The 23,520-nt window shown below is 60.7% G+C and overlaps 1 protein-coding gene across 1 annotated transcript in view; it reads left to right on the top strand.

The window, feature by feature from the left end:
- Positions 1–19,644, top strand: part of LOC103277051 (coiled-coil domain-containing protein 85C) — a 25,973-nt gene extending 6,329 nt beyond the window's left edge. Inside the window, exons 4-8 of the mRNA XM_021707243.1 lie at positions 216–289; positions 12,504–12,611; positions 17,671–17,766; positions 18,208–18,306; positions 19,380–19,644. Coding sequence (XP_021562918.1) covers positions 216–289; positions 12,504–12,611; positions 17,671–17,766; positions 18,208–18,306; positions 19,380–19,469 — 467 coding nt within the window. The 3' untranslated portion in view covers positions 19,470–19,644. The remainder of the gene's footprint in view (positions 1–215; positions 290–12,503; positions 12,612–17,670; positions 17,767–18,207; positions 18,307–19,379) is intronic.
- Positions 19,645–23,520: the final 3,876 nt, after the last annotated feature.

Here is a 23,520-nt window from a genome sequence, read left to right as displayed (position 1 = left end):
GGTCTCGAACCCGCGGGCTCAGGCAATCCACTTACCTCAGCCTCCCAAAGCGCGGGATTACAGGCTGAGCCACCGAGCCTGGCTTCTTCTTACCTTTCTGAAGTCCAGACAACACAGCTCAAAGGCCCACGGCAAGGGCGGCGGGGCCGGGTTCTACCCGCTGGGGTTGGTGTCCACTGGAGGCTAACGTGGCCCCTTCCTCTGTGTCATTGCAGATCCTTCGTCCACCTACGTCCGGCAGCTGGAGTCCAAAATGAGGCTTCTGGAGGGTGACAAGTTCCTGGCACAGGTAGGTGGCAGCAGGCGGTGGCGGGACCGAGAGTGTGTCCATCCCCTGCCTTGTGGGGCTCCCTTCCCCTGGGCTCACAATCTCCCCCCTGTTCCCTACTCCCTCCCGAGTCACCTCCTAGAAAGCTGGGGTCACGGGTCTCATCCTGGCTCCCACATCTCCAGGGCTTCCCTCTGGCCCAGCCCTCAAACCCTGAGTGGTCCGGCACCCAAGAAGGTGGGCTGTTAACACAGTTGGTGAGGAATGGCCGCCTGTGCCCCTCTGGCAGACGGGCAAATCTGGGCAGGACAGGAGGGAGAGGCCAGCAGACACACATGAAAGCCTCCCTGGGGTCCTCACTCCTCCCTGCTGGGCCTGTCCCCCGCCCCAGACAGATGAGGCTGCACCTGCCATGCAGAGCAGGGTGGCAGGGCCACAGCAAGGGTGGCTGCAGGGTGCAGGGAGTCGGGAGAGGGTCTGCGCCTCTGGAGTGTAGAGAAGATGGTGACTGCCAGGATGAGGGGCTTCCCTGCTGCCCGTGGGGACGGGTCTAGGGCCTGGCGAGGGGAGGCCGTGGGCAGCCCTGCTTGCGGTTCCTGGGGGCCAGCCGGCTTGGCCAGCCCCTTATGCCCATCCCTGGCTTAATCTTAGCCTCCCCTGTCCCTCCTATCCCCTCTGGCCCATGAGTGGCCCGAGATGCCCAAAGCGTTTCTCTGGGAACCAACCCCAGGGATGGCTCAGCTGCCCGGCCCCGTTGCTAGGTGACCAGCCGGGCTTGGTGCCGACTGCTCCCTCGGGGGCCCGAGGCACCCTCTCTGCCCGCCGGTGGCTGCTGGGAGGCGGGAAGCCCAGCCCCCACTGTGGCCACCCCTCCACGCCCCTCCTCCGCCCATGTGCCATAGCCTGGCACTGCACCACAAGGCTGCCTTTTGTCCTTTTACACCCTGGGTTAAGGTGCGGGGTGGGGCTTTAGCCACAGACGTGCTGGCTCGGCGTGACAATGGCTGGGGGCTGGGGTCTCACCTGGCTGTGGGGGGGCTCCCTAGACCCAGATATTCCACATGGGCTGCAGGAGCTGCGGGTAGATGGTGCCAGGGGTCCCCTGGGGCTCCGGGGACCTCAGCCTCGGAGTAAGGTCCCATCAGAGAGTGCAGGGGGGGATTACTCCCTCCAGGGATGAGCCTCGGCTCTGCAGAGTGAAGGCCAGGACCGTGTCCTGGTGACCGGAGCCCGGGCCTCCGCGTCCGTGGCCTCACAGTCTGCCCCGTCTGCTGGGTCTTTTGTTCCCGTGAAGACGCCGGCTGAGAGCTGGATTCAGGACACTGTACGTAATTAACATGGGAAGTGCACACCACAGCCCACTCAGACACCAGCTCGTGGTCCTGTCGCCTCGAGGACAGGAGTGTTCCTTTGGCCCCTGCTTCCTGTCCTGGGCCACGCCGTCCCGTGGACAAAAGACATCTCAGCTCCTGACCGACCACGGATTTGCGGGAAGCGTGGCCCATGACGGCCGTGGGGTAGCAAGAGCTTTGCCTTCCTGGGGTGCTGTGGCCTCACCGGGGGCCCTTCTCACCTGTCCACGCCCGGCACCCACCTGTGCACAGGTACGGGTTGATGTGAGCCCATGGCCCTTTTCCTTCCCTTCCTTGGAGGGCAGCAGCAGTAGGGGTTCAAACCACATTCTCACTCCTCATCTGAGCCCGTGCCGGGGCCAGCCTGCTGAGCACAGACGGCAGACTCTTGACAGTTGGGGAGATGGTGGCCCTCACCGGGACCGGGCTTGCCAGCCATGGGCGGCTGGGCTGGGATTTAAGGACAGAACCAGCCTTTGCCCGCTCGTTGCTAGGTATGTCAAGACGGGAACCCAGAGATCATCCCATGCAGAGGTGTTCAAAGCGTTTTCATTTTTTTGGTAGGAACGTGCTTTCTCCCCAAGCGGAGCCTTGGAAAGCCTAGCTCTGGGGCAGCCGGCCCAGCTCACGTGTGTCTCTGTGGGTGTTGGGGGGACCCGGGTCTCATCCCTAGTTTCTTCTTCAGCGTGGTCTCTGCAGCAGGCGGGGGTCTTGCCCGGTGACGCTGGCTTTAGCGGCTCTTTCTTTCTCCAGGCCTCTGTCTGCTCATCTATAAAGTGGGCACCCACTCAGTCACCTACTGTGTGCATTCCCCAGGGAGGCAGGAAGGCCCAGCAAAGGCCTGTCTAGTCTCGCCCTTGTCCCCGCCTGACCTCCTTGTCCCAGCCAGTGACACGTGCACAGAGGCTGCTGGAGGACAGCGGCAGTGAAGAGAGCCCGCGGCAGGGCTCAGCCCACCATGGGAGCAGCGGTCCTGTTCCAAGGGGACACTGGGAGAATGGGGTTTACTCAGACTCCTTCCCACAGCTCCTGACCACCCGCAGGGGACTCGGTGCTTGCTCTGAGCTCTCTCGGTCCCTGGGTCGCCCATCTTTGCCTATAGACTGTCGTGACCCACCCATATGGCTCCTGGCCCCCACCCCTGCTGGACCATCTCAGGACAGGGTTGCAGGTCTGAGTGGTCACATCTGTGTCTGCAGTGCTCAGCACAGCTGAGCTGGGTGCACGTGCCTCGGGGAGCCTGTCGCTGAAACCCCCCATCCCCACGTCTCCAAGGCTAAGGAGGGAGGCTGCTTCCTGCTCAGAATAAGGAAGGTCTGCTTAACCCAGGCAGGACTGCTTCTGCAGGTAGTGAGGTACCATCTTGGGAGGTAATCAAGAGATAGCTGGATGGCTGGATGGCCATGTTTGGGAATCTTGAGTGAGATGCTGTCTTCAGCCTCATGGGCTGTGGCTTGTGGGATTTTTGTGATTATGGCATTGAAATCTTGTCAGTGAAATCAAATTGCGCAGAAACCCCCAGCGCCACACAAAGCAGGGCTCTTCCTGCTGGCGAGAAGCAGGAGAGAGGAATGTCATCCTCTGCAGCGCCATGTCCTAAGGTGGGGTGGCATTGGGGTTCGGGTGGGAGGGCTGAATGCCTCCCTGGACTCCCACCCCCACTGTCCCGCCCCCTCCCGTCACGGCCTCCGTTTAACTCCAAAATAGCTTTAATTAAAAATATGCCAGCATGTTCACAGACGAATTTACTGTATTGCAGTTCGTATTTTCTTTCTCATGTTGGCTTTAAAATTTCATCAACACAGCTGCTTCCTCCGCGATGATTCATCTCAAGACTCCGTGCGCGTTATTATTTTTCCTGTGGATTCTCTGTGCCCAGTCGGACCCGGGTGGGGGCGGCGGTAATTGACGCCGGGGCCTCTGGTTAACTCCCCTGCTGGACTGATAAATGAGGTCTCCATTGTGTGCCAAGAAGCCAGCGATACAAAAGAGCAAGCCGCCCTCCCAGCGTTTTCTCTCCTGGCCCAGAGGGCCGCCTGGGGTCCAGGCTGCTGATGTCCCTCAGCCCGCCCGAACTCCTCGCCCCTGTCCCGTCATGCACTGCAGGACTGCTGAAAGTGGTCTGGGCACAGATGGGGAAACTGACGCCTGAATCGAGGAGGATTTCCTGCCATGGATGCCGTACTCGTTTGCTAGGACTGCCCTAGCCGAGTGGCGTAGACTGGATGGCTTAAACAACAGAAATGTGTTTTCTTACAGTTCTGGGGGCTCTTTGTTTTTTTGTGGTAGAGAAGGGGGGGTCTTGCTATGTTGCCCAGGCTGGTCTCAAACTCCTGGGCTCAAACCGTCCTCCTGTCTTGGCCTCTCAGAGTACAGGCATGAGCCGCCCCTACCTGGCCAGTTCTGGAGGCTTGAAGTATAACATCAGGGTTGGTTTCTCCTGAGGCCTCGCCTCTCTTCTTGGCTTGTAGATGGCTGCTTTCTCCGTGTCTTTACGTGGTCTCCCTCTCTGCCTGTATGTGGCTGTGTCTGTGTCCGTGTGTATGTGTGTCCGTGTGTGTGTGTGTCTTAATTTCTCCATTTATTTTTCCATTTTTTCCACTCTGTCGTCCAGGCTGGAGTGCAGTGGCATGCTCACAGCCACTCCAGCCTCAACTTGCTGGGCTCAGCTAATCCTTCCGCCTCAGCCTTCCAAGTAGCTGGAACTACAGGCGTGTGCCACCATGCCCAGCTAATTTTTTTTTTTTTTTTGAGTTGAAGTCTCACTCTGTCGCCCAGACTGGAGTGCAGTGCCCGCTCCTGGCCACCACAGCCTCGACCTGCTGGGCTCTGGCGATCCTTCTGCCTCAGCCTTCTGAGTAGCTGGAATTAGAGGCAGGCACTACCATGCCCGGCTGATTTTTTTGATTTATTGTAGAGATGAGGTCTCATCGATTTGCCCAGGAGGGTCTTGAACCCACGGGTTCAGGCAATCCACTCACCTCAGCCTCCCAAAGCACGGGATTACAGGCTGAGCCACCGAGCCCAGGTTAATTTTTTGATTTATTGTAGAGATGAGGTCTCGCCTCATCTCTGGCCCAGGCTGGTCTCGAACCTGTGGGCTCAGGCAATCCTCTCACCTCGGCCTCCCAAAGTGCTGGGATTATAGGCGTGAACCATTGCGCCCGGCTTAATTTCTCCTTTTTATGAGTATGCCAGTCAGCTTGTATTAGGGCCCACCCTCATGCCCTCATTTGAACACGATTGCTTCTTTAAAAAACTCATTTCCAAGTAAGTCACATTCTGAGGTCCTGGGCTGAATTCAACAGAGGATTTCCTTGGGAACACGATTTGACCCATAACAGCGGTGTTCTTGGGTTGATGGTGTAAGAAGCTGGACACTGGGGGGACCCTAAGCTCAAATAACCTCTGCCTCAGACCTCACCTGCTGTGGCTTTAGGCAAAACCTTTGATCTCCTGGTACCTCAGTGTCCTCACCTGTCAGGCAGGGGCAGTGGAGATGCCCAAGACATCACGCCATGTGGCTTCTGGGAAACCCTCCTGGGTGGTGCCTTTTCCTGGTCCCCAGCGCCTGGGATTTTGCAAGGTCAGGCTCACTGTGTCCCCCCGGCCAGTGGCACAGGCCTGACCATCCCCAAATGAACCTCTGCTCTTTATGCATTGAGTTTCGAAGCCACCGGGACCTTGGCTGGGCCACAGTGGTTTTCCCACACCAAGAGCGCGGGTGGGAGGGTAACCACAGTGACACACCGGAGCTCAGTGTCTAGAAACTTCAGATTCTGGCAGGGCACCGTGGCTCACGTCCATAATCCCAGCCCTTTGAGAGGCCAAGGTGGGAGGATTGCTTGGGCCCAGGAGTTTGAGGCCAGCCTGGGCAACATAGTAGCTCCCTTATACAGAGGGACAGCAGGGGATGATCTGTCACCATGTCAACCCATCGTGATGCCTCAGGTATGTTTTCTGTGTCCCCAAGAAGGATGGGACTGTCCTCATGTTGGGTCCCCCAGAGATACTGGCCTCACCGTGTTCCGTGTTGGCAGGTCTGCTCGTTGGCCTCTTCTGTGATGCTCTGCCTGCTTGGCGTCCAGGGTTGGCCGCCTTGTCCCCTCACCCTGTGACCTGGGTAGTCAGTCTCTGGGGCCCTGGATGACTTTACCTGCTTCCTTAGCAGAACCTTAGAGTCAGTTCAGCTTCTCCTCCCCCAGGGAGGTAACCGTTTCTTTCCAGCCTCTGAGCAGATGGTCAGTCTCACAGTGAGGGCAGACAAGAGACTGGGAGTTCCACCTTTGTGCCCTGGCACAGGCGGCTCAAAAAAGCGTCCACTGTGAGCCAGATGCTTGACCAGGGGTCCGAGAGCAGGACTCTAGTGCCAGAGGGTCTAGCGTAGATCTCACGAGTGTCACTTACCTGCCGGGCGGCATTGGCCAAGTGGTTTAACCTCTCTGTGCCTCAGTTTTTCCCTCTAATAAAATGGGGACACCATGTTGCTTAGGCTGGTCTCGAACGCCTGGGCTCAAGCAATCCTCCCGCCTTGGCCTCTCAAAGCGCTGGGTTGATAGGTGTGGGCCACTGTGCCCGGCCTGAGTCTGGCGTTTCTAGACACAGAGCTCCTCTGAGCCGCCTTGGTGATTCCCGCACCCTGGCCCTTGGTGTGGGAGAACCAATGAGGCCCAGCTGAGGTCCCAGTGGCTTTGGGCTGCTACGTGTCCAGGTCAGGGACTGGGCAGAGGCGATGGCGCGCTTGGCGTGTGCTGAGTGACACTGTTCTCCTTCCTTCCAGCTGCCCCGCCCCTATGGCCGCCCGCGAAGCTGTCTTCAGGTAGAGCCGCCTGGTGGGAGCCGTGTTTGCCGTGGTGTTGGGGGCGGGGAGACTGCTGTGAGTTCTGTGTGGTGCTGTCTGCTCTGTGTCCTCGTCCCCAGCGCCCTCCATCCTGTGCACTGGTCCTACCTTGGGCTTCTTGAGATCCGCCCTCTCTCTGAGCTGGTGTTAATTTCCAGCTTTGCAAAATAACAGCGGGGATTGCAGCCACGCCCCTCAGGGCACCGGCAAGCCCTTTCTCACCCACCCAGGCATGGATCCTCCTTCCGGGAGGTGGCAGGGCAGTTGCTAATCCCGGTTTGCAGCAAGAAACCTGTGGTGCAGGGTGGGAGCAGGAGATGAGGGCGTGGCTTCCGGTGGGAAATGGCCCGGGTCCTTGGGTGAGGTTCCCGGGGTCACTTGACTGGCTGGCACTGGGCCGGGCATCTGCATGGACTGCACAGTCCTGAGGGCCACATGAGGCTCCCTGGGCTGCAGTGGGCGCCCTGCTAGACAGGCCTGGGACTTGAGGGGGCGGGGCCGACTCGGCTCTTGCCTGGGCCCAGCTCTGGAGACTCCAAACCTGAGAGCTGGGCCCTTCAAGCACCGGCCACCCCCTGCCCACTCTCGGCCCTCATCTCTGTCTCTTGCTCCCAGACCTGAGACTGCCCCTCCGGAAACACCTGCCCTGGTACAGAGCACTCCTAGGAGCCTCTGTGCCCCTTCCCAGGGGTCCAGGCTTCCGGCAGTCCAGGGTAGCTCAGCCTCAGTGCTAGGACAGGTGGGTTCTGGTGATTTCTGGTTATAGGACTGTGGTGTGCACTGCAGGGCGAGCAGCCTTGCTGGCTTTTACTCACAGGATGCCAGTACCCCTGGCTGTCACCATCCATGGTGTCTATGGACGTTGCCAGATGTCCCCTGGAGGCAGAATCACCCCCTTTTGAGAACCAGTAACCTATAGCAATGCCACTTGGTGCCTGGGTGCCTTGGGGCTGGGTGTGACCCACACTCGTCCAGCCATGCAGATGACAAACCAACAAGGCCATCACACAGAGCTGAGGCTGAACCTCCTTCTCCAGCGGCCCAGAGGCACGCCTGGCAGATGTGTGGACGCAAACCCCTGCTTGCCCTAGGGGACCAGCTCTGGTGCCATTCCTGTCCAGAGTGCCCATGGGCCGGTCGGGGCCTTTCTGCTGAGACCCAGGCTTCTGCTTTCTCCCTGCCTCCTGCAAGCTTACCCTCTGGGACCCCACGTCCCCCCAGGCAGGTGACAAACAGATCCCCGTGGCATGGCTTTGGTCTGGATCAGGACTGTGGACCCCAGGCCATTCTCTGGCCCTGGTTGCCCTGGAGCTGCTGGGGTCTCTGGTGGGAGAATGGTCTCCCCAAGTCCTGCAGCCCAGCCTGTGTTTCTGGGTGGGTCTCCAGGCCAGCCAGTTGGTGGTGTGCCATTTTCCAGCATTTTTGGGGTGGAGACGGAAGCTTTTCAGGTTTCTTTCTTTCTTTCTTTTTGAGTTGGAGTCTCACTCTGTCACCCAGACTGGAGTACAGTGGCACACTCACAGCCATTGCAGCCTCGACCTGCTGGGCTCAGGCGATCCGTCCGCCTCAGCCTTCCAAGTAGCTGGAACCAGAGGCACGCGCCACCACACCCAGCTAATTTTTGTGATTTATTGTAGAGACGAGGTCTCACCATGTTGCCCAGGCAGGTCTCTCTCCTGGCCTCCCATCCTCTCGCCTCGGCCTCCCAAAGTGCTGGGATTATAGACTTGAGCCATGGCGCTCGGCCTAGTTTTTCAGGACCCTGGTTTGTTATTGACACCCGGACCACGTATGATGCATTCCTGACCGACCCTGGGACCTCACACAGTGCTTCCTCTTCATGGCCAGGGTTTCAGGGGGCGTTGCTGGGCCTTGGACGCTGTGGTCACTGGGCCCTTCTCACCCCTACGTCTCTCCTCCTGCCTCGGTGGGCCCTGGGGATGGCCTGGATGCGAGAGTGGGCTTGGCAGGAGTTGTGAACTGCTTTCCCTCCAGACCCCACCCTCCAGCCTGGCCACGCCCCAGCCTGGGGACCACAGAGTGGCCACATAGACCTGGAGACCATCTTGGCACACACCACTGCAGAGGTGGTGTTGATGTCTGCGGTCCCTGCCAGGGCCCAGGCCCACTCTGGACTTTTTCTGCTCAAGTTCCTGTCACTCTGACAGTACACCAGGCTTCTCCCTGCAGAAACACATCCAGCCTCTACTGCCACAGTAAAACTGACCCCCACGAGGGAGCCCCTGGGGACCCCACAGGCCTGACTCAGGAGAGCTTTGGATGTGTCCTCTCCCTGAGCCCCCCAGTGTCCCTTAAGTCAGACAGTCATTGGCAGGACCTAAATTTGGGTGGGCTGAGGAAGTGGCTGAGTTGCTGTCCAGGGTCTGTGGAATGACCACTGGCTGCCCAGCCTAGTGGCAGCATGCTGTGACACCAGTGCCCAGTGCCCTGAGAGACACCCACCCACCTACCCCTGCACCTAGTGCAGAGGGATAAGTCCAGAATCATCGGGGTGGCCTCCTGCAAGGGTCTCCTGCCCCGGTCACTCCACATGAATCAGCCTGGGGCTCTGGGTCTGGTGGTCCAAGCGGTTACCTGCAGACAGGTTGCTGGTGGGGACCCGTGGTGCCCCCGCCTCAGTGTCCACTTCCCACCCCACCCTGGACCATGTGTGTCACAGCCCCGGTCCACCCATTGGGTGGACATGGCATGAGCCTGGCGAGGCAGGTGCCCTGTGCTTTTTTAAATTTTTGAGTAGTAGTCTGATTGTGTTCAGGCTGGAGTGCAGCGACACGCTCACAGCCACCACAGCCTCAACCTGCTGGGCTCAGGCAGTCCTTCCACCTCAGCCTTCCAAGTCACTGGAACCACAGGTACGCACCACCACACCCGGCTAATTTTTTGATTTGTTGTAGAGATGAGGCCTTGCCAAGTTGCCCAGGCTGGGCCGTGGACCCCTGGACGCAGGCAGGCAATCCTCTCGCTTCCGCCTCCCAAAGTGCTGGGATGACAGGCATGAGTCACGGTGCCTGGCTGCTGTTCTGTGCTTCTTGAATACAGAACTGCTGTGGCCCAGCGTACATCTGAGGGCCTACGGCCCTTTGGGAGCAGGAAGGAGGGGTGAGAGGCTCCCCTGAGCAGAGCCCGGAAAGGAGGGTGGCCTTCCTGCCTCTGTGTCTCACCCCAGTTCTGCTCAGCACCTCCCCTAGCAGAAGCACCCTTGGCAAGCGGGAGTCACAGGAGGGTGGGAAGGCCAGGCAGCATCTCAGATGCCCAGAGAGGGCCCTGGAATAGCCGAGTTCTCACAGCACTGGACAGAGGCCGGGGGTATCTGAACTCCGGGGCCTCCGTGGAAAAGGGAGCCCCGTCGCCTCCAGGGTTCCTTCCCTCCTGATCCAGGACTCTTGTGCCACCCTCTGGAAGCCCAGGAGTGGGTGGGGGGGATTGGATGGCTACGTGTGCCCCGGCAGGGTGGAACGGGCCTCACTGAGTGACTGCAGGGCGGGGAGCCACCATGATAAGATTCTGAAACTCTCTCTGGGCCTGAGGGGCCATCTTAGGGACACTCTGGGGTTCACGTCCCCTTCTGGGGACCGTCACCTTCCTGAGCCTCTGTGCGCAGACCAAGCCAGGAGGAGGGTGGTTTGGGCCTCCGCCTCCCCTCAGCGCTGCAAGCCGAGGGTCTCATTCTGCAAGGGGACCGCGGCGACTTGCAGGATCCGTCATTTGCCTTTAAGTGCAATCACGGTTACTCATTTGACGCGCCATTAAGCCTCATCGCCCCTTAATGAGAGATTGTGCATTTGTTCATAAAGTTCTATGGACATGCAAATGTTCAGAGACGCCCAGGAGGGCAGGGCTGGGAATTGCAAGTTGCTAATTAAAAAACCCCTGCCCCATAAAAAACCTCCTCCCCGGGAAGCGATCTGGGGGAGGGGAGGGGACCCACGGTTCCCCTGACTCCGGAGCCCATCTGGTCCAGGGCCAGAGAGGCGGTGTGCGGATGGGTCAAGCAGGACCCAGTGGGGACAGAAAGGAGACTCAAATCCCAGCCAACCCCTCCTGGCTATGGAGATGCATGCGTGCGCGCACGTGTGTGTGTGTGTGTGTGTGTGTGTGTGTGTGTGTGTGTGTGTGTTCTCTTAACTTTCTCTCACCAGCCTGGACAAGGCAGTAGGGGGTGCTCCCACAGGATAGCATGGGGGGGCGGTGAGGAAGGAAGCCTGTCCCGTCCTGTGTGTGTGCAGGCCTGGGCCTGGCTTTGGACGCTCCTTGTTGACGATTTGGAAACTCCATGACTGAGACCTGGCCAAGAAAATAATGTGGTTTGGGGGTTTTGCCTTAGAGTGGAGTCAGGGAGGGGGTGATCCAGGGAGCATGCGTGGCTCTGATGGGGGTGTCACCCAAGGTGGGGCGTGCGGGGGCGGTGAGTGCTAGGCCTGGAGGTGGGGTCTGTGGTCGCCTCCTCTGCTTGGAAGCTGGTTGCAGGGGGGGCTTCGCTTTATCTGACCCCCCGCAGCTGGCTCAGGGAGGATTACTGTATCGTGGCGGTTAATGGCTCCAGCGAACCCGGGCAGGGCGGTGATCAGGGGCATCCCAGTCTCGGCTTGCGCTTAAGAGCTGTGCCCAAGGTCCCCTGCTGAGACCCCTTTGCAGATGGTACTTTCGGGCCTCTGAAACCCACCACACTTTGGGGCCACTGCGGGAGAGTGGATTCCGCTTTCCTCTCTTCCATGCCCCTCCTTGACCTTGAGTCACCCTCGGGGACCTCCTGAGGCCCAGGAACCAGCTCCAGGCCTCAAGTTGCCTGCTCTTGGCCTTGGGGTACACCCTGACCGACTTACCCGCTTTGCACCAACCCGCTTTGCGCCAACCCGCTTGCTCTGCTGGGCCGCCGGGCACCTGGGGTTTACTCCAGGCGAGTGCTCCGATTGGACATCCCTATCTTTGCTCTGCCCACCTCCGGGGAAGCCGGGTAATGGGAAGTCCACTTCCGGCTCAGCCCACCCTTGAGCCAGGCTGACAGCTGGAGGTGGGCACCTGGGATCTGATGGGGAAACGACGATGGTCATGAGGCTGGCTGTGAGAAACGGGGATGGGGGAGGGTAGGGGGCTGGTCCAGCAGTGGGGAGAGGCGAGCAGGATGTGCGCAAGGGATCCGGCTGGGCAGGGACCCCCAAACACGCTGCCTCCTGTCCTGCCCTCCTGGTCCCTGCCCTGGCCCTGGCCCAGTCCCAGTCCAGGCCTCTCCCTCCGCCCCAGCTTGTCTGGGCCACTCCACAGCCTGCTGGTTCAGGGAGCGTCCACTGCATCTCGTCTGCCCAGCAGCGTTCTCCCAGTCCCTCTGAAGTAGAAAAGGGTATTCGGGCCACAAATCGCCCCGGTGTCGTGGCCCACCCAGGAGAAGCCGACCTGGGACCCGCGGATCTGCCCTGGCTCCTGGTCCCGCCCCCAGTGCCGGCTTCTGGGTGGGATCCGCCTCCCGCTAAGGCAAAGGGCCTAAGGCCCAGCCTGCCTTCCTGCCTTTTTTCTCTCCCTGTCTCTCTCCTTCCTTCTCTCCGTTCCTCCCCCTCCCATGCCCTGGACCCAGCTTCTGGGGCTTCTTGTGGATTCAGAGAGGCGACACCCAGAACCTGCTCTGGGCAGCTCTCGGACCTGGAGGGGCCTCGTGGGTGGGCGTGGCCCCATGGGCTGGAGAGGGTGGTCCCCAGGCCCTGGCGAGGAAGTGCCGGTCCGCAGAGGGACCCCGGGGCAGGATGCAGGAGCCGAGGACGGAGGGTGGGTCGAGGAGGGAGAGAGCCATTCGCTCCCACTCATTCATTCATGTGTTCATTCCCGTGCATTTATCCATCCGACAAACGTTTGTTGACAAGATACACGTCGGAACAGTCGCTGACACTTGGGTGAGGGGAGAGGGAAGGACTGTTCCTGGCCACAAATGGGAGGACAGAGGAGGCAGGGGGAGCGGACCCTGCTGCTGTGAGGAATGGCCCCCCGGCCTGGGCCTGGCCTCTCTGTTTAAGCCCTCTCTGTCTTCCTGCAGCAGGCGGGCCCCGGAGAGTACCGGACGCTGCGGAAAGGTTTCTCACCCTACCACTCGGAGTCCCAGCTTGCGTCCCTGCCGCCCCCGTACCCGGACTCCCTGCAGAACGTAAGTGCCCTGCCCCAAGGACGCCCACTTGTTCTGGACCCAGCGGCTCCCAGAGGAGAGGGGTGAGGGTCAGATGGGCTAGTGGCCCGCTGGGGACGTGGGGAGCAGGGGGCGCCTCATCTCCAGCTCTGCATTCCTCCCCCAGCCTCCCAGGAAGAGGTCCTGGGCTCCTCGGCCCTCGGGCCCAGCGTGGCGGTGACAGACGAAGCCCAGGTTGGGGTGACACCGGAGGAAGCATAGGATGGTGTCCAGAGGCCACGTGTGCAGGGCTGCCTGGGCCTGGCCACGGTCCTCTGTGCCCGTGTTGGTCTGTGTCACTGCTTGGGCCGGCGGAGCGGGGTGCCCGCTGGCCCTGGAGCTTGGGGCTCAGGTCTGAGGATGAAACCATCAATCAGCCGCCTCCAGGCTCGGATTGGCCCTGGGGAGGGGAAACGAGGGTGTGGCTGGCACCACCTCCCAGGAAGTGGGTGTCCAGCTCGGGGCTGCCCCCGTGGACAGATGTGACAGCGCATCGTGGGCATGTGACATGCTGGGCAGACCCAGTGGGCTCCTGCCTGGCTGCCGCACGCTCATGCCCTGGGCACAGGCTGGGCCTCAGAGGCCTCACAGTGCTGCTACAATACTGTCAGAGGGCGGGAGGTGCTAGTAGGCTTCCTTGAGGACGCCCTGGGAGGGGCTCCCTGTGGACTCCTTTCTTCCTCTGGCCGCCTTGACAGGAGGGCTGTCGCCCCACTTGGAAGAGGAGGGTCGCCAGGGCCCCATGGCGAGTGCATGCGAGTGTCCTCATGGGCCTGTAAGTCAGAGGCCAGCATGCCGCATGAGCTGGGGGCCGAGGGGTGGACAAGGGGTGGAGGACAGGTTCGAGGTGGCTGGTGGACAAGCCCCTGGGGGGGCGTGGGGAGGGGACGTGTCAGTGGAGGGGCTGGGCCCTACGGAGTGCGCACGGGGTGCTGGTCCCTGGAGAGCATCAGTTCGGCGCCTGAGCCCCCAGGGAGGGTGAGGGCCGACCAGGGAGGCTCTCCGTGCTTGGATGCTACCTGGGACGCAGTGTCTTCCACACCTGGGCAGTCTCCTTTAAGGCTCCGTGTAGGTCACGGGCTCGGCGAGGGCCCGCTGGAAAGGGTCCCAAGGTAAAGCGGGTGACTCTTTGGGTGGACTCCTCCTCCCTGACTCACGGCCGCCTCTTCTCTCTATTCTCTTGGCTGGTCCTCAGCAGAGGGCGGGAAATGGCATCTATGTGCCATCCTTTTGGCCTCTTTTTTTGAGTTCATGTCTCACTCCGTCGCCCAGGCTGGAGTGTGGTGGCATGGCTCACCACAGCCTCCACCTCCTGGGCTCAGGCGATCCTTCCACCTCAGCCTCTTGAGTAGCTGGAACTATAGGCACACACACTCACACCTGGCTAATCAAAAACAATTTTTTGTAGAGACACACCATGTTGCCCGGGCTGGTCTCGAACTCTTGGGCTCAAGCAATCCTCCCCGCCTCAGCCTCCCAGAGTGCTGGGATGATGGCATGAGCCACCGCGTCTGGCTGGAAATGGTTTATACCCGATGGGAGGACCAGGCTTCTGAGAGGCTCCTCTGGGAGGCTGGTCCGTCCCCTGCATTTTTTGTCAATTTACTTGGCTTCTGAGCGTACAATATAGCGGGTTTTGGTGTATCCACAGAACGGTGCGATCATCACAATAGAACATTTTCGCCACCCCCTGAATAAACCCTGGGCCCATGAGCTGTCACCCCCAGGGCCTTTCCTCCCAGCCACCAGCAGCCACCAGTCTCCCCTGTCTCTGGGTTTGCCCATTCTGGCCTTCTGTGTCTGGGGTCTTTGGCAGAGCATGGCTTTCGAGGCTCATTCACACGTGGCCTGGTCTTCATTGCTTTGCCTGGCTGAATAGTCCTCTGTCGTGTATGTGGCCTGCATGGTTCATGCATTTGTTCACTGTGGGACATTTGGGTTGTTCCACGCTTTGGCTGTGGTAACTAGCTTTGCTGTGAACATTTGGGGAGGGCCATTTTTTGGAGGTAGGCTTCCAGGTCTCTCGGGTACATATTCTCATCTCCTTATTTTTGGCCCTAGCTCTGGAGTTCCCGGTTTGAGGTCCAGCCCCATTGTTTATAGGACGTTTGGTGTTGGGCGAGCTATTCTCTGAGTCTTACTCTCCTTTTCTGTAAAATGGACATGTAAAAAGGTAGTGTTTGCCCAGAGGGTTGTAAGCACCCAGTGGGCCCGTCTGTGGCACTTAGTGAGGGTCAGGGTGTCTCTGGGGAGGCAGGAGAGTTCCAGTGTTGTTTCTTTTCTTTTTTTTTTTTTGAGTTGGAATCTCACTCTGTCACCCAGAAGACTGGAGTGCAGTGGCCGCTCCCGGCCACCGCCGCCTCGACCTGCTGGGTTCCGGCGATCCTTCCACCTCAGCCTTCCGAGTAGCCGGAACTCCAGGCGTGCGCTACCACGCCCGGCTAGTTTTTGATTTATTGTAGAGACGAGGTCTCGCCAAGTTGCCCAGGCGGATCTCGAACCCGCGGGCTCAGGCAATCCTCTCGCCTCGGTCTCCCGAAGTGCTGGCATGACAGGCTGAGCTACCAAGCCTGGCCCAGTGCAGTTTCACAGCACTGTGCCCAGCAATGCCCTAGAGGTGACAGCCCTGGCATTCATCGTACCTTATACGTATTGTTTGTCCAGTCCTGGCATCATTCACAGCAAGGGTCCCCAACCTCCTGGCCACAGACAAGTACCAGTTCATGGCCCGTTAGGAACGGAGCCGCACCGCAGTGGGTGAATGGCCGGTGACAGTTTCGTCTGTATTTACAGTCTCTCTCCATCACTCTCATGACGCCTGAGCTCCGCCTCCTGTCAGATCAGCAGTGCCATTAGATTCTCGTAGGAGCGCGAACCCAGTTGTGAGCTGCACGTGGAAGGGATCTAGGCTGCACACGTCTTATGAGAATCTAATGCCTGATGATCTTAGGCGGGCTGAGGCGGTGATGTAAGAGCTGTAAATACAGTTTAACCTTAGCAATGAGATTTGACTGCACAGAGACCATAATCAGTTGCTTGCAGACTTGCATTAAAATCCTGTCAGTGAGTGGCAAGTGAGTGGATGGACTTCATTTGTACAGCTGCATCTGGTGGCAGGCTTTGAGTCAAAATCTGACTTATTTTAGTCTGTGTGTGGCCCGCCCATTATTTTACGTATCATTTCTATCCGCGCCTCTTTTTTTTTTTCCCTTCGGTGGTGAGTTGTAGAATTATTTCATTGTATATTACAATGTAAACATAATCGAGATGTAGAGCACCATGAATGCTACGTGCTCGAGTCATCCCCAAACCACCCCCACCCCTGTCCGTGGAAAAATCGTCGTCCATGAACGGGTCCCTGATGCCAAAAAGGTTGGGGACCGTGGATTTACAGGACCCTGGGTCATGCCCTTACTGGTACCCGCCTCCCAGGAAGGTGGCCAGAAAAGGGCCGATGGCCCAGCTCACCCCTCTGCTCCTGGGATCACAGCCCCCCGGAGCTGGGGTGCCTCGTGGAGCAGCAGGACAGCAGGTGGACCCGGGGCCTGGCACAGGTAGGGACGTGAGGCCAGAGGTGCCAGGACCCAGCTGGCACATGGTCTTCCTCCAGGATAGGGTGGCGATACCAGGAGGGGCGTGTGCTGTTTGTGTGTAGCTGGTGCCCCCTGCTGGCCGGGGAGGGAAATGCAGCCTCCTGCCTCAGGTCTGGGTGGTTCGAGAACCCCTGGGTTCTGGCTTGGTTTCTCCATGCTGCAGACCTGGCCTGGGACCAGAGACCAGGCAGCCTGGGCTGGAGTTAGGGAAATGGCTGCCAAGCACCCTAGACAGAGCTGTGCACACACCCTGGGACACGGCACCCCTTCTGTCGTCCGGATGAGGAGACCCAGGGTCAGAGTGGGCTGGGCCCTGCCTCAAGTCATAGCCAGGGGAACTTGCTGGAGCTTGGCTTTCTAGGACCCTAGGCCTCCGGAGGTGGTAGAGCTCCTGCGGCCCCTTGGCCTCGGGGGAGGGGGTGTCTGCGGGTGGGGGCTGGGGCCTGGCCTTGTGTGCAGGTCAGCTCTCCCCGGGAGCGGATATAGGCCGAGGCAGGTTGCCAGGGGCCGAGGTGATGGCTGTCAGGCCAGCAGAAGGTTCTGTGCCCTGTGGGTGGCTGTGCAGCCCAGGCGGTGTGCGGTGGCCTCGGTGCGGGCTTTGGGCGGACAGCATTCCAGCCCAGGCCACCGAGTCTGCCGGTCGCTGGGAGGCGTCACTTACCGAGAAGGAAGCAGACTCAGTTTCCAAGGCTGGGCCGAAGTTGGCCGTGTGGACATCCTCAGGGTGCTCACTTCCTGTTCTCCCCACCCACCCGCTTCCTGGGGCCCCTCTGGGTGCTTTCTCTCCGGCCTCGGGCACTCGTGGTCTCCCCCCAAGCTCACTCCCCGCATCCTATGGCCTCCCGGTTCCTGGGGTTCCCAGCGGTCCTCAATGAAGCCCGAGGCAGAAGCCCGGCACCCTGCTTGGCCACCTGGACCCTTGGATGGGAGCTGGGAGTGGGGTTGGGGACTTCTGTCCCTGGGAGCTTCTGACAGAGACGGGTCCCCTCCCCCGAGGCCTGATGTGGGAGCCAGGTACCTGGTGGCCAGTCCACCCCCCACGTACCCAGGACAGGGCTGGGAGGGGCTGGGGTGGGAAGGGGAGGGGCTTGGCAGTCAGGCCAGGCTGAGCTAAATTCTGGACTGGCCTCGTCTTGCTGGGCGATCTGGGTCTCCTGCCCTCTCTGGGCCGCACCTGCTTTTTCTGCGAAACAGAGCTGAGATCTTGCCCGTGGGCCGTCCCTGGGGAGGGGTGCGGGACTGTCCCTCCAGCCTCTGCCCTGCCAGGGTCCTCTTCACCTGGGGGGCGGGCTGGCCACACGAGGCTGGGGGTGTCTCTTCTCCAAGCCCCCAGGCCCCATCTCCCCCTGCTCCTGCCTGGGTCCCCCACCCTCACGGGCATCTTGGCTGCCGGCCAGGCCTGTGGCTGCCCCCCAGGGGGAGCTGAGCTGTGTGATTCCTTCCCACAGGGCCCAGCCTGCCCCGCCTCTGAGCTACCCTCGCCCCCCTCTACCAGCTACAGCTCTGCGGGGCAGAAGCCGGAGGCTGTCGTGCATGCCATGAAGGTAAGGGCCTCCGCCGCCCTCTCAGGAGCCCCAGCTGCTGGGTACACTGCAGGCCTTGGGACCTCAGGCCCTCCGCCTGCCCTCTCTGGGCCGGGGGCACCCGAACGGCAGGGGGCGGGGGCTTCGCCTCAGTGTGGGTGGGGGGTGGCCGTGGCTGCCTGGAGCGTCGCGAGGGAGGGACTCGGAGGCGCTGGGGACTGGCTGCAAGTGTCACCCGTCTGCCATCCCTGAGCCGCGGCGGCTGGGGAAACTGAGGCCTGGGGGGGGGAGGGTGTCACGGGGCGAGTTTCCCCATGCCCCGTTCCCAGGGGCCCGGCGGCTCTGGGCTGCGGCTTTGCTTTGCAGCAGGGGAGGCTGAGGCCGCGGGCGGGAGGAGGGGAATGGTGACTGGCCCGAGGTGGGCGGCGGCCTCTGCCCCTGACCCTGGACCTGTCTCTTCAGGTCCTGGAGGTGCACGAGAACTTGGACCGGCAGCTCCAGGACAGCCACGAGGAGGACCTGAGTGAGAAGGAGAAAGCCATCGTGCGTGAGATGTGCAACGTGAGTGGGACCGGGTGGGCAGGGCCTAGGCCTGGGCGCCCCTCGTGGCCACGCCCTTCCCCTTGTGGACTCTGCTTCCCTCTGCTCAGTGAGGGCCAGGTGACCTGGGCGGCTGGGGAAGGCCTTGGAGGGCCTGGGAGCCCCTCCCATGGCCCCTGGCTTCTGCAGACCTGTCCCCTCCCAGGAGGGAACCTACCTGTACCTGGTCTTTTTTTTCTTCTTTTGAGTTGGAATCTCACTCTTGTCACTTCAGCTGGAGTGCAGTGGCGCGCTCACGGCCACCACAGCCTTGACCCGCTGGGCTCAGGCAGTCCTTCCTCAGCCTTCCAAGTAGCTGGAACTACAGACGTACGCCAGCACGCTCGGCTGGTTTTTGTGATTTACTGCAGGGACAAGGTCTCACCAAGTTGCCCAGGCTGGTCTCGAACCCCCAGGCTCCAGCAATCGTCTCGCCTCCGCCTCCCAAAGTGCTGGGATTACAGACTGAGCCCCTGCACCTGGTCTTGTTCACCCAGGTGTCCCCTGGGTGTCTGGTCCTAGGCCTCCCAGTGGGCTGGTGCCCTCTGGTGGCTGCCAGCTGGGCAGGTGGCACTCAGAGCTGGGGGTGCGGAATGGACCCTCCATCCTGCAGGCCTGCACGATCGGGGCTGCGTTGCTTCTAGAAGCAGGTCTGCCCGGGAGAGGCTTGGCTCTGACCATTTTTCATCTCTTTGGACCCTTGCAGGAGCCAACAGGGAAAGGGCTTCCCAGGATCGGTTTGAACCCGGGGGCTTCTTCAGGGTGGGGCCCTCTCTCCACCCCCTCCCCCGCCTCCTGGGTCTGTGGGGCCCACTGGACAGTTGTGAGGCTGAGCCGTGCCCCCGTGGTGACCTTCTCAGGAGAGCAGGCCTGGTAGTAAGGGTGGGCACCTGGTGAAAGCATCTCCGGGCCGCCAGTGGCCTCAGTTTCCCTCCTGGCTACGTGGCTCTGAGGACGTGGAGACTTCTGCAGGGTGGCGAGGCTGAGCGTGTGCGTGCCAGAGGGTGGGCTCGGGCGGCCCCTCCGCTCACATCTCTCCCGCCCCCCCCCCACAGGTGGTCTGGAGGAAACTGGGAGACGCCGCCAGCTCCAAGCCCTCGATACGGCAGCACCTGTCCGGCAACCAGTTCAAGGGTCCCTTGTAGGGCTGTCCCCCTGTGGACGTGGACGTGGACTGGCCCTGCCTGGCGGGCCCTCTGGCTGAGCCACTGTCTCCTTTCTCTGTGGTGAACTGTACATAGCACGCTGCCCGCCCTGGCCTGCCGCCATGGGCCCCACGCACAGGCCCGGGCCTTACACACCAGATGTGGCCGGCCGTTCCCCACCGCTCCGACCGTTCCCCGCAGCACGGCGGCCTGGACGGCCTCGTCGCCTCTCCAGACCCCGGTCCCCGCCAGCCACGGGCTGAAGGCTGCTTGGAGGTGGCGGGCCCAGGGCCGCCCCAGGCTTCTGTGTCCCGCCCTCGGTGGAGGGACACGCCTTCACGCCTCCACTCCCTTGCTGCCACCCACACGACAGAGGCCACCGGCCCCTGGCCCCGATGCGGGCGGCACTGTTTCCCGCCCACCTGGCCTGACCCCCGCGCACTGAGCTCCAGGTCGTGTGGACAAGGAAACTCGCCGTGGCCCCAGGCCCTTCCTCTGACCCCGGGACCCCTGGGAGCTCAGGGTCCTCTGCCGCCTGGGTCTGCGCCCAGCCACCTTGATGCCAGCTGCTGTGTTTTACAGTTCATCTGCCCCAACATGCAAATCCCACCCAGAGCTAGGTTACACCCTGCCTTTTCAGGATCCTGCTGCCCGGCGCCTGGGGCATGTCTCCTTGTGGGGTTCACGCGAGAGGTTGGGGACACAGGAAGCGCCTGTGAGAGCCGCTGGGCCACATGCGACTTTCTCCAGATGGGTAGCACTGGGCCACTGGGCCTCTGGTTGGCTGTGGCCTGCCCCAGGGCCTGGCTGGGTCTTGGGTCACTGTGAACAGAGCTGCCGGGGTGGCAGGGGCATAAGAGTGTTCTGTTCTCCTCGGGAAGGAAGAAGCCTGACCTGTTCTGGCTTTAATTTGCTTGCTGTTAATGTAGCAAGGCACTCAGCCTGTCTGGGCCCCTGGTGGGAAAATGGGGTCTCCGAGATTCTCTTCAGCCCTGTTCACGGTGCGAGGCCACCGGGCTCCATCCAGCTGGCCTGGGTCCTCTGTCTACAGCACACGAGCCCATGGGGCCCACTGACTGGAGGGGCGGGTGGGTAGGGTTTTGCTGCCTTGGCGTCTCGTCACAGTGGACGGTCACCTACCCCCTCTGAGCTCATGTCCTCAGCTGTGAAGTAGGTTGCCCAAGGCCCTTCTCCGAGGGTTCTGGGATCCGATGGGACCATCGATGTAACTGACCGAGTGAGAGAGAGAGAGAGAGAGAGAGAGAGAGAGAGACGACAGACAGACAGACAAATGGGACCCCAGGCTACTGTCCCGACGTTTGTTGATGCTGTCACAACCAGCCAGCCCTGGCACTGCCCCGGCTTGTCCACCCCTGGCTCCACCAGACCCCCTCACTGTTCCAACGGTACTTAGCATCACGCGACAAGCACTTGAGCCCAAAGGTGCACTTTGTGTCAAGCAGGCCTCATCCGGGCCCAGGGAAAGGGGGGAACCCGGGTGAGGGAAGGGCGACGGCATCCCGGTCCCTCTCCCCAGCCGGGGGCTGTCTCACTGCCTGCTGCTGTCGGCGCCCCAGGTTGTTGCTCTCGGGGCAAAGGCTCTCCACCCTCACTGTGCCCAGGAAGTGCTGTGCAAGCTGGCAGGGGGACAGGCCTGTTGCTCGTGCTGTGGCCCTGAATGAGGTTTTCTGGAAGGAGCGTGCTGCCTGGCTAGGTGGTGAGCGCCCTGTCACCAGGGCGTGTGCGCATCAAGCTGGTCCCGGTACTGGGTGATTTTGGCCCAAAGGCAGCTGGGCTGGGGGGGGGGGGCCCTCTGGGTCTTGGGGTCCGGAGAACTGCAGAGCAGCCTGAGTGGGGTGAGTCCATTTTGGGTGGGCGTGAGTCTGGGAGCCCGAGCACGTCACGTCTGGGTCACGGGCTTGGTCACGACTGAAATAAGCAATAAGCGCTCTCACACTGGCATGGCCCCTGCAGATTGGCCCTGAACGGGCAGCCGCAAAGCCACGCTTCCTCTGGGGGGAGTGACCCTGTCCCCAGTACGGCGGGATCCAGTGGTCCATGGAGCATCCTGAAGAACCTCCTGCCTGTGACGAGGCAGCATGAGCTGGTGTCCCCTGAGCCAACACAGCATTTGGTGGCTGTCACATCTCAACTGCAGTGGCTGGCTTCAGAAGCCAGCAGACTCTGGCCCCATGTCACTGGATGCGGGTGGCAGCTGCAGAGAGCCACGGACTAGGATGGGTCACATGGGACCTGTCCCCGGAAGCCTGGGAGCTGTAGCTCCACCTCCCAACTCTGCCCCCAGCAGGGTGACCTTCTGGAGCCTTCGTTCTGGAAGCCCCGGGGCTTCAGCTCCCACTGTGACGGCGTCACCCTTCCTGCCCAGCCCAGGGGACCCTGCCCATCCTGGCATCAGAATCGCCGGGCACATTTTGATAGGGTGGCGCATTTTTATCCAAGAGTTATTAGCTACACATCAGTGTTTAAAGAGAAAAAAGTGACCTTTCATTTTTTTTTCTTGAAACTTGAGAGGAAATGAAATACATACTACTGATTTTTTTTTTTTTCTTAAAGAAACAAACGAAATGCATGACTGCAGAGCGGTAGAGGTGTCTATTTTCATACTGTGGGGGGAAAGCATTTGGGCTGCTCGTTGGAGATGGGCTGGAACACCTGGTTTCTGTCCCCGAGCCCGGCAGCCACATCTATTTTCTGTAGAAGTGACCGCGCGAGACCTGACCTGAGCCGCCCTCCCGGCCCGCTCCTACCTTCTGTTGGTCCACTTTGATTTGGGGGAGAGACAAAGAAATAGAACTTTTTGATAGTGTGGTAAAAACATTGATTTGAACTATTTTAGTAAAAGGAGTCACAAATACGATTGTGATAGTGTCTACTTTGCGCTAGATAAATAAAGGCCTCTGTGAGCCTCCCGCCTGGGTGCTCAGTGCTTGTTTCTGCGGCGGGGGCGGGGGCAGAGGGCAGAGTGGCCTGGCAGGCAGGAACGGGACTGAGGCCCTGGGGCCCCTCGGATGGGTCCTGCCTGGCGGCTCAGGGTGGATGGGGGGTCACCGCTGCTCGAGTTGCCTCTGTGTAGTCACAGGCCAGGAGAGGAGCGGATTTCAAGCCCGAGCCCTTGACTGCCTTCGGCACGGTGTTCAGCGCACCAAGGCTTCAGAGTTCCAGACTGCTCGGACTCGGCCAGTTCCGTCCCAGAAGACCTGTGCGGGCCCGGGCGGGACAGGCTGACCCAGGGAGCCCTGGGGGTGCAGGCGTGGGCCTGCTGGGGGAGGGGCTGCCGCCAGGCCTCCCTGGGGCCCGGTTGCCCATCTGCTCCTCAGTCCCCGGTGCAGAGGGAGGAGACGAGCTGTGCAGACCCCGCAGCCCAGGGCTGCCAGGCCTGAGCCCACCTCTGTCCGGAACAAACACAGGGGCAGTTTCAGAACGGGTTTTATTTGGATAACTGACTGAGTGAGGAGTCTCATTTGTAACCAGGATGGAATTCACAGTATGTTGTTACATTCACACTTAAAAAATATATCTCTATGTACAGGGATTTGCAAATAGATGTAAACATACATTACTTTCCAAGTACATTTCTCCCCTTCTCCCTGGAGGAAAAAGAAACAAGCTCTCCAACACGGCAACCCTTCAAAATAATTTTAATACAAAGGATGCAAACATCAATCAAAAGCGTGGTTCCTGACCCCGCTGGGAGCCATGGGAGAGCACGCCGTGGAACGAAAACGACGACGACAGCCGGACTTCAGACGGAGCTGGACTGCTGCGAGCTGCGTCTCCAGGAAAAACAGGCACTGATTCTAGAAGGAAATTCACTCCTCACCGAAGCTATGTGCTGAGCCGATACGGCTGGCCGCCCTCCTCACTAGGGCCAAGCAGCCCAGGGCAGGCCTCTGGGCGACTTTCGCGGAAACCAAGGCCCGCGGGCCGACAGCCAGGGGAGCGGCCGGCGGCGCCGGGCGTGGCTGTCCCCGGCCTCCCCCGGGCGCCCGGTGCCCCCCGCCGCCTCGCGCGCAGGCCGCCTCGCCCGATC

Source organism: Carlito syrichta, unplaced genomic scaffold (assembly GCF_000164805.1).
Source record: "Carlito syrichta isolate Samal-C Ts95f unplaced genomic scaffold, Tarsius_syrichta-2.0.1 Scaffold316469, whole genome shotgun sequence".
NCBI classification, from domain to species: domain Eukaryota; kingdom Metazoa; phylum Chordata; class Mammalia; order Primates; family Tarsiidae; genus Carlito; species Carlito syrichta.
This window is presented reverse-complemented; position numbering and strand designations above follow the sequence as displayed.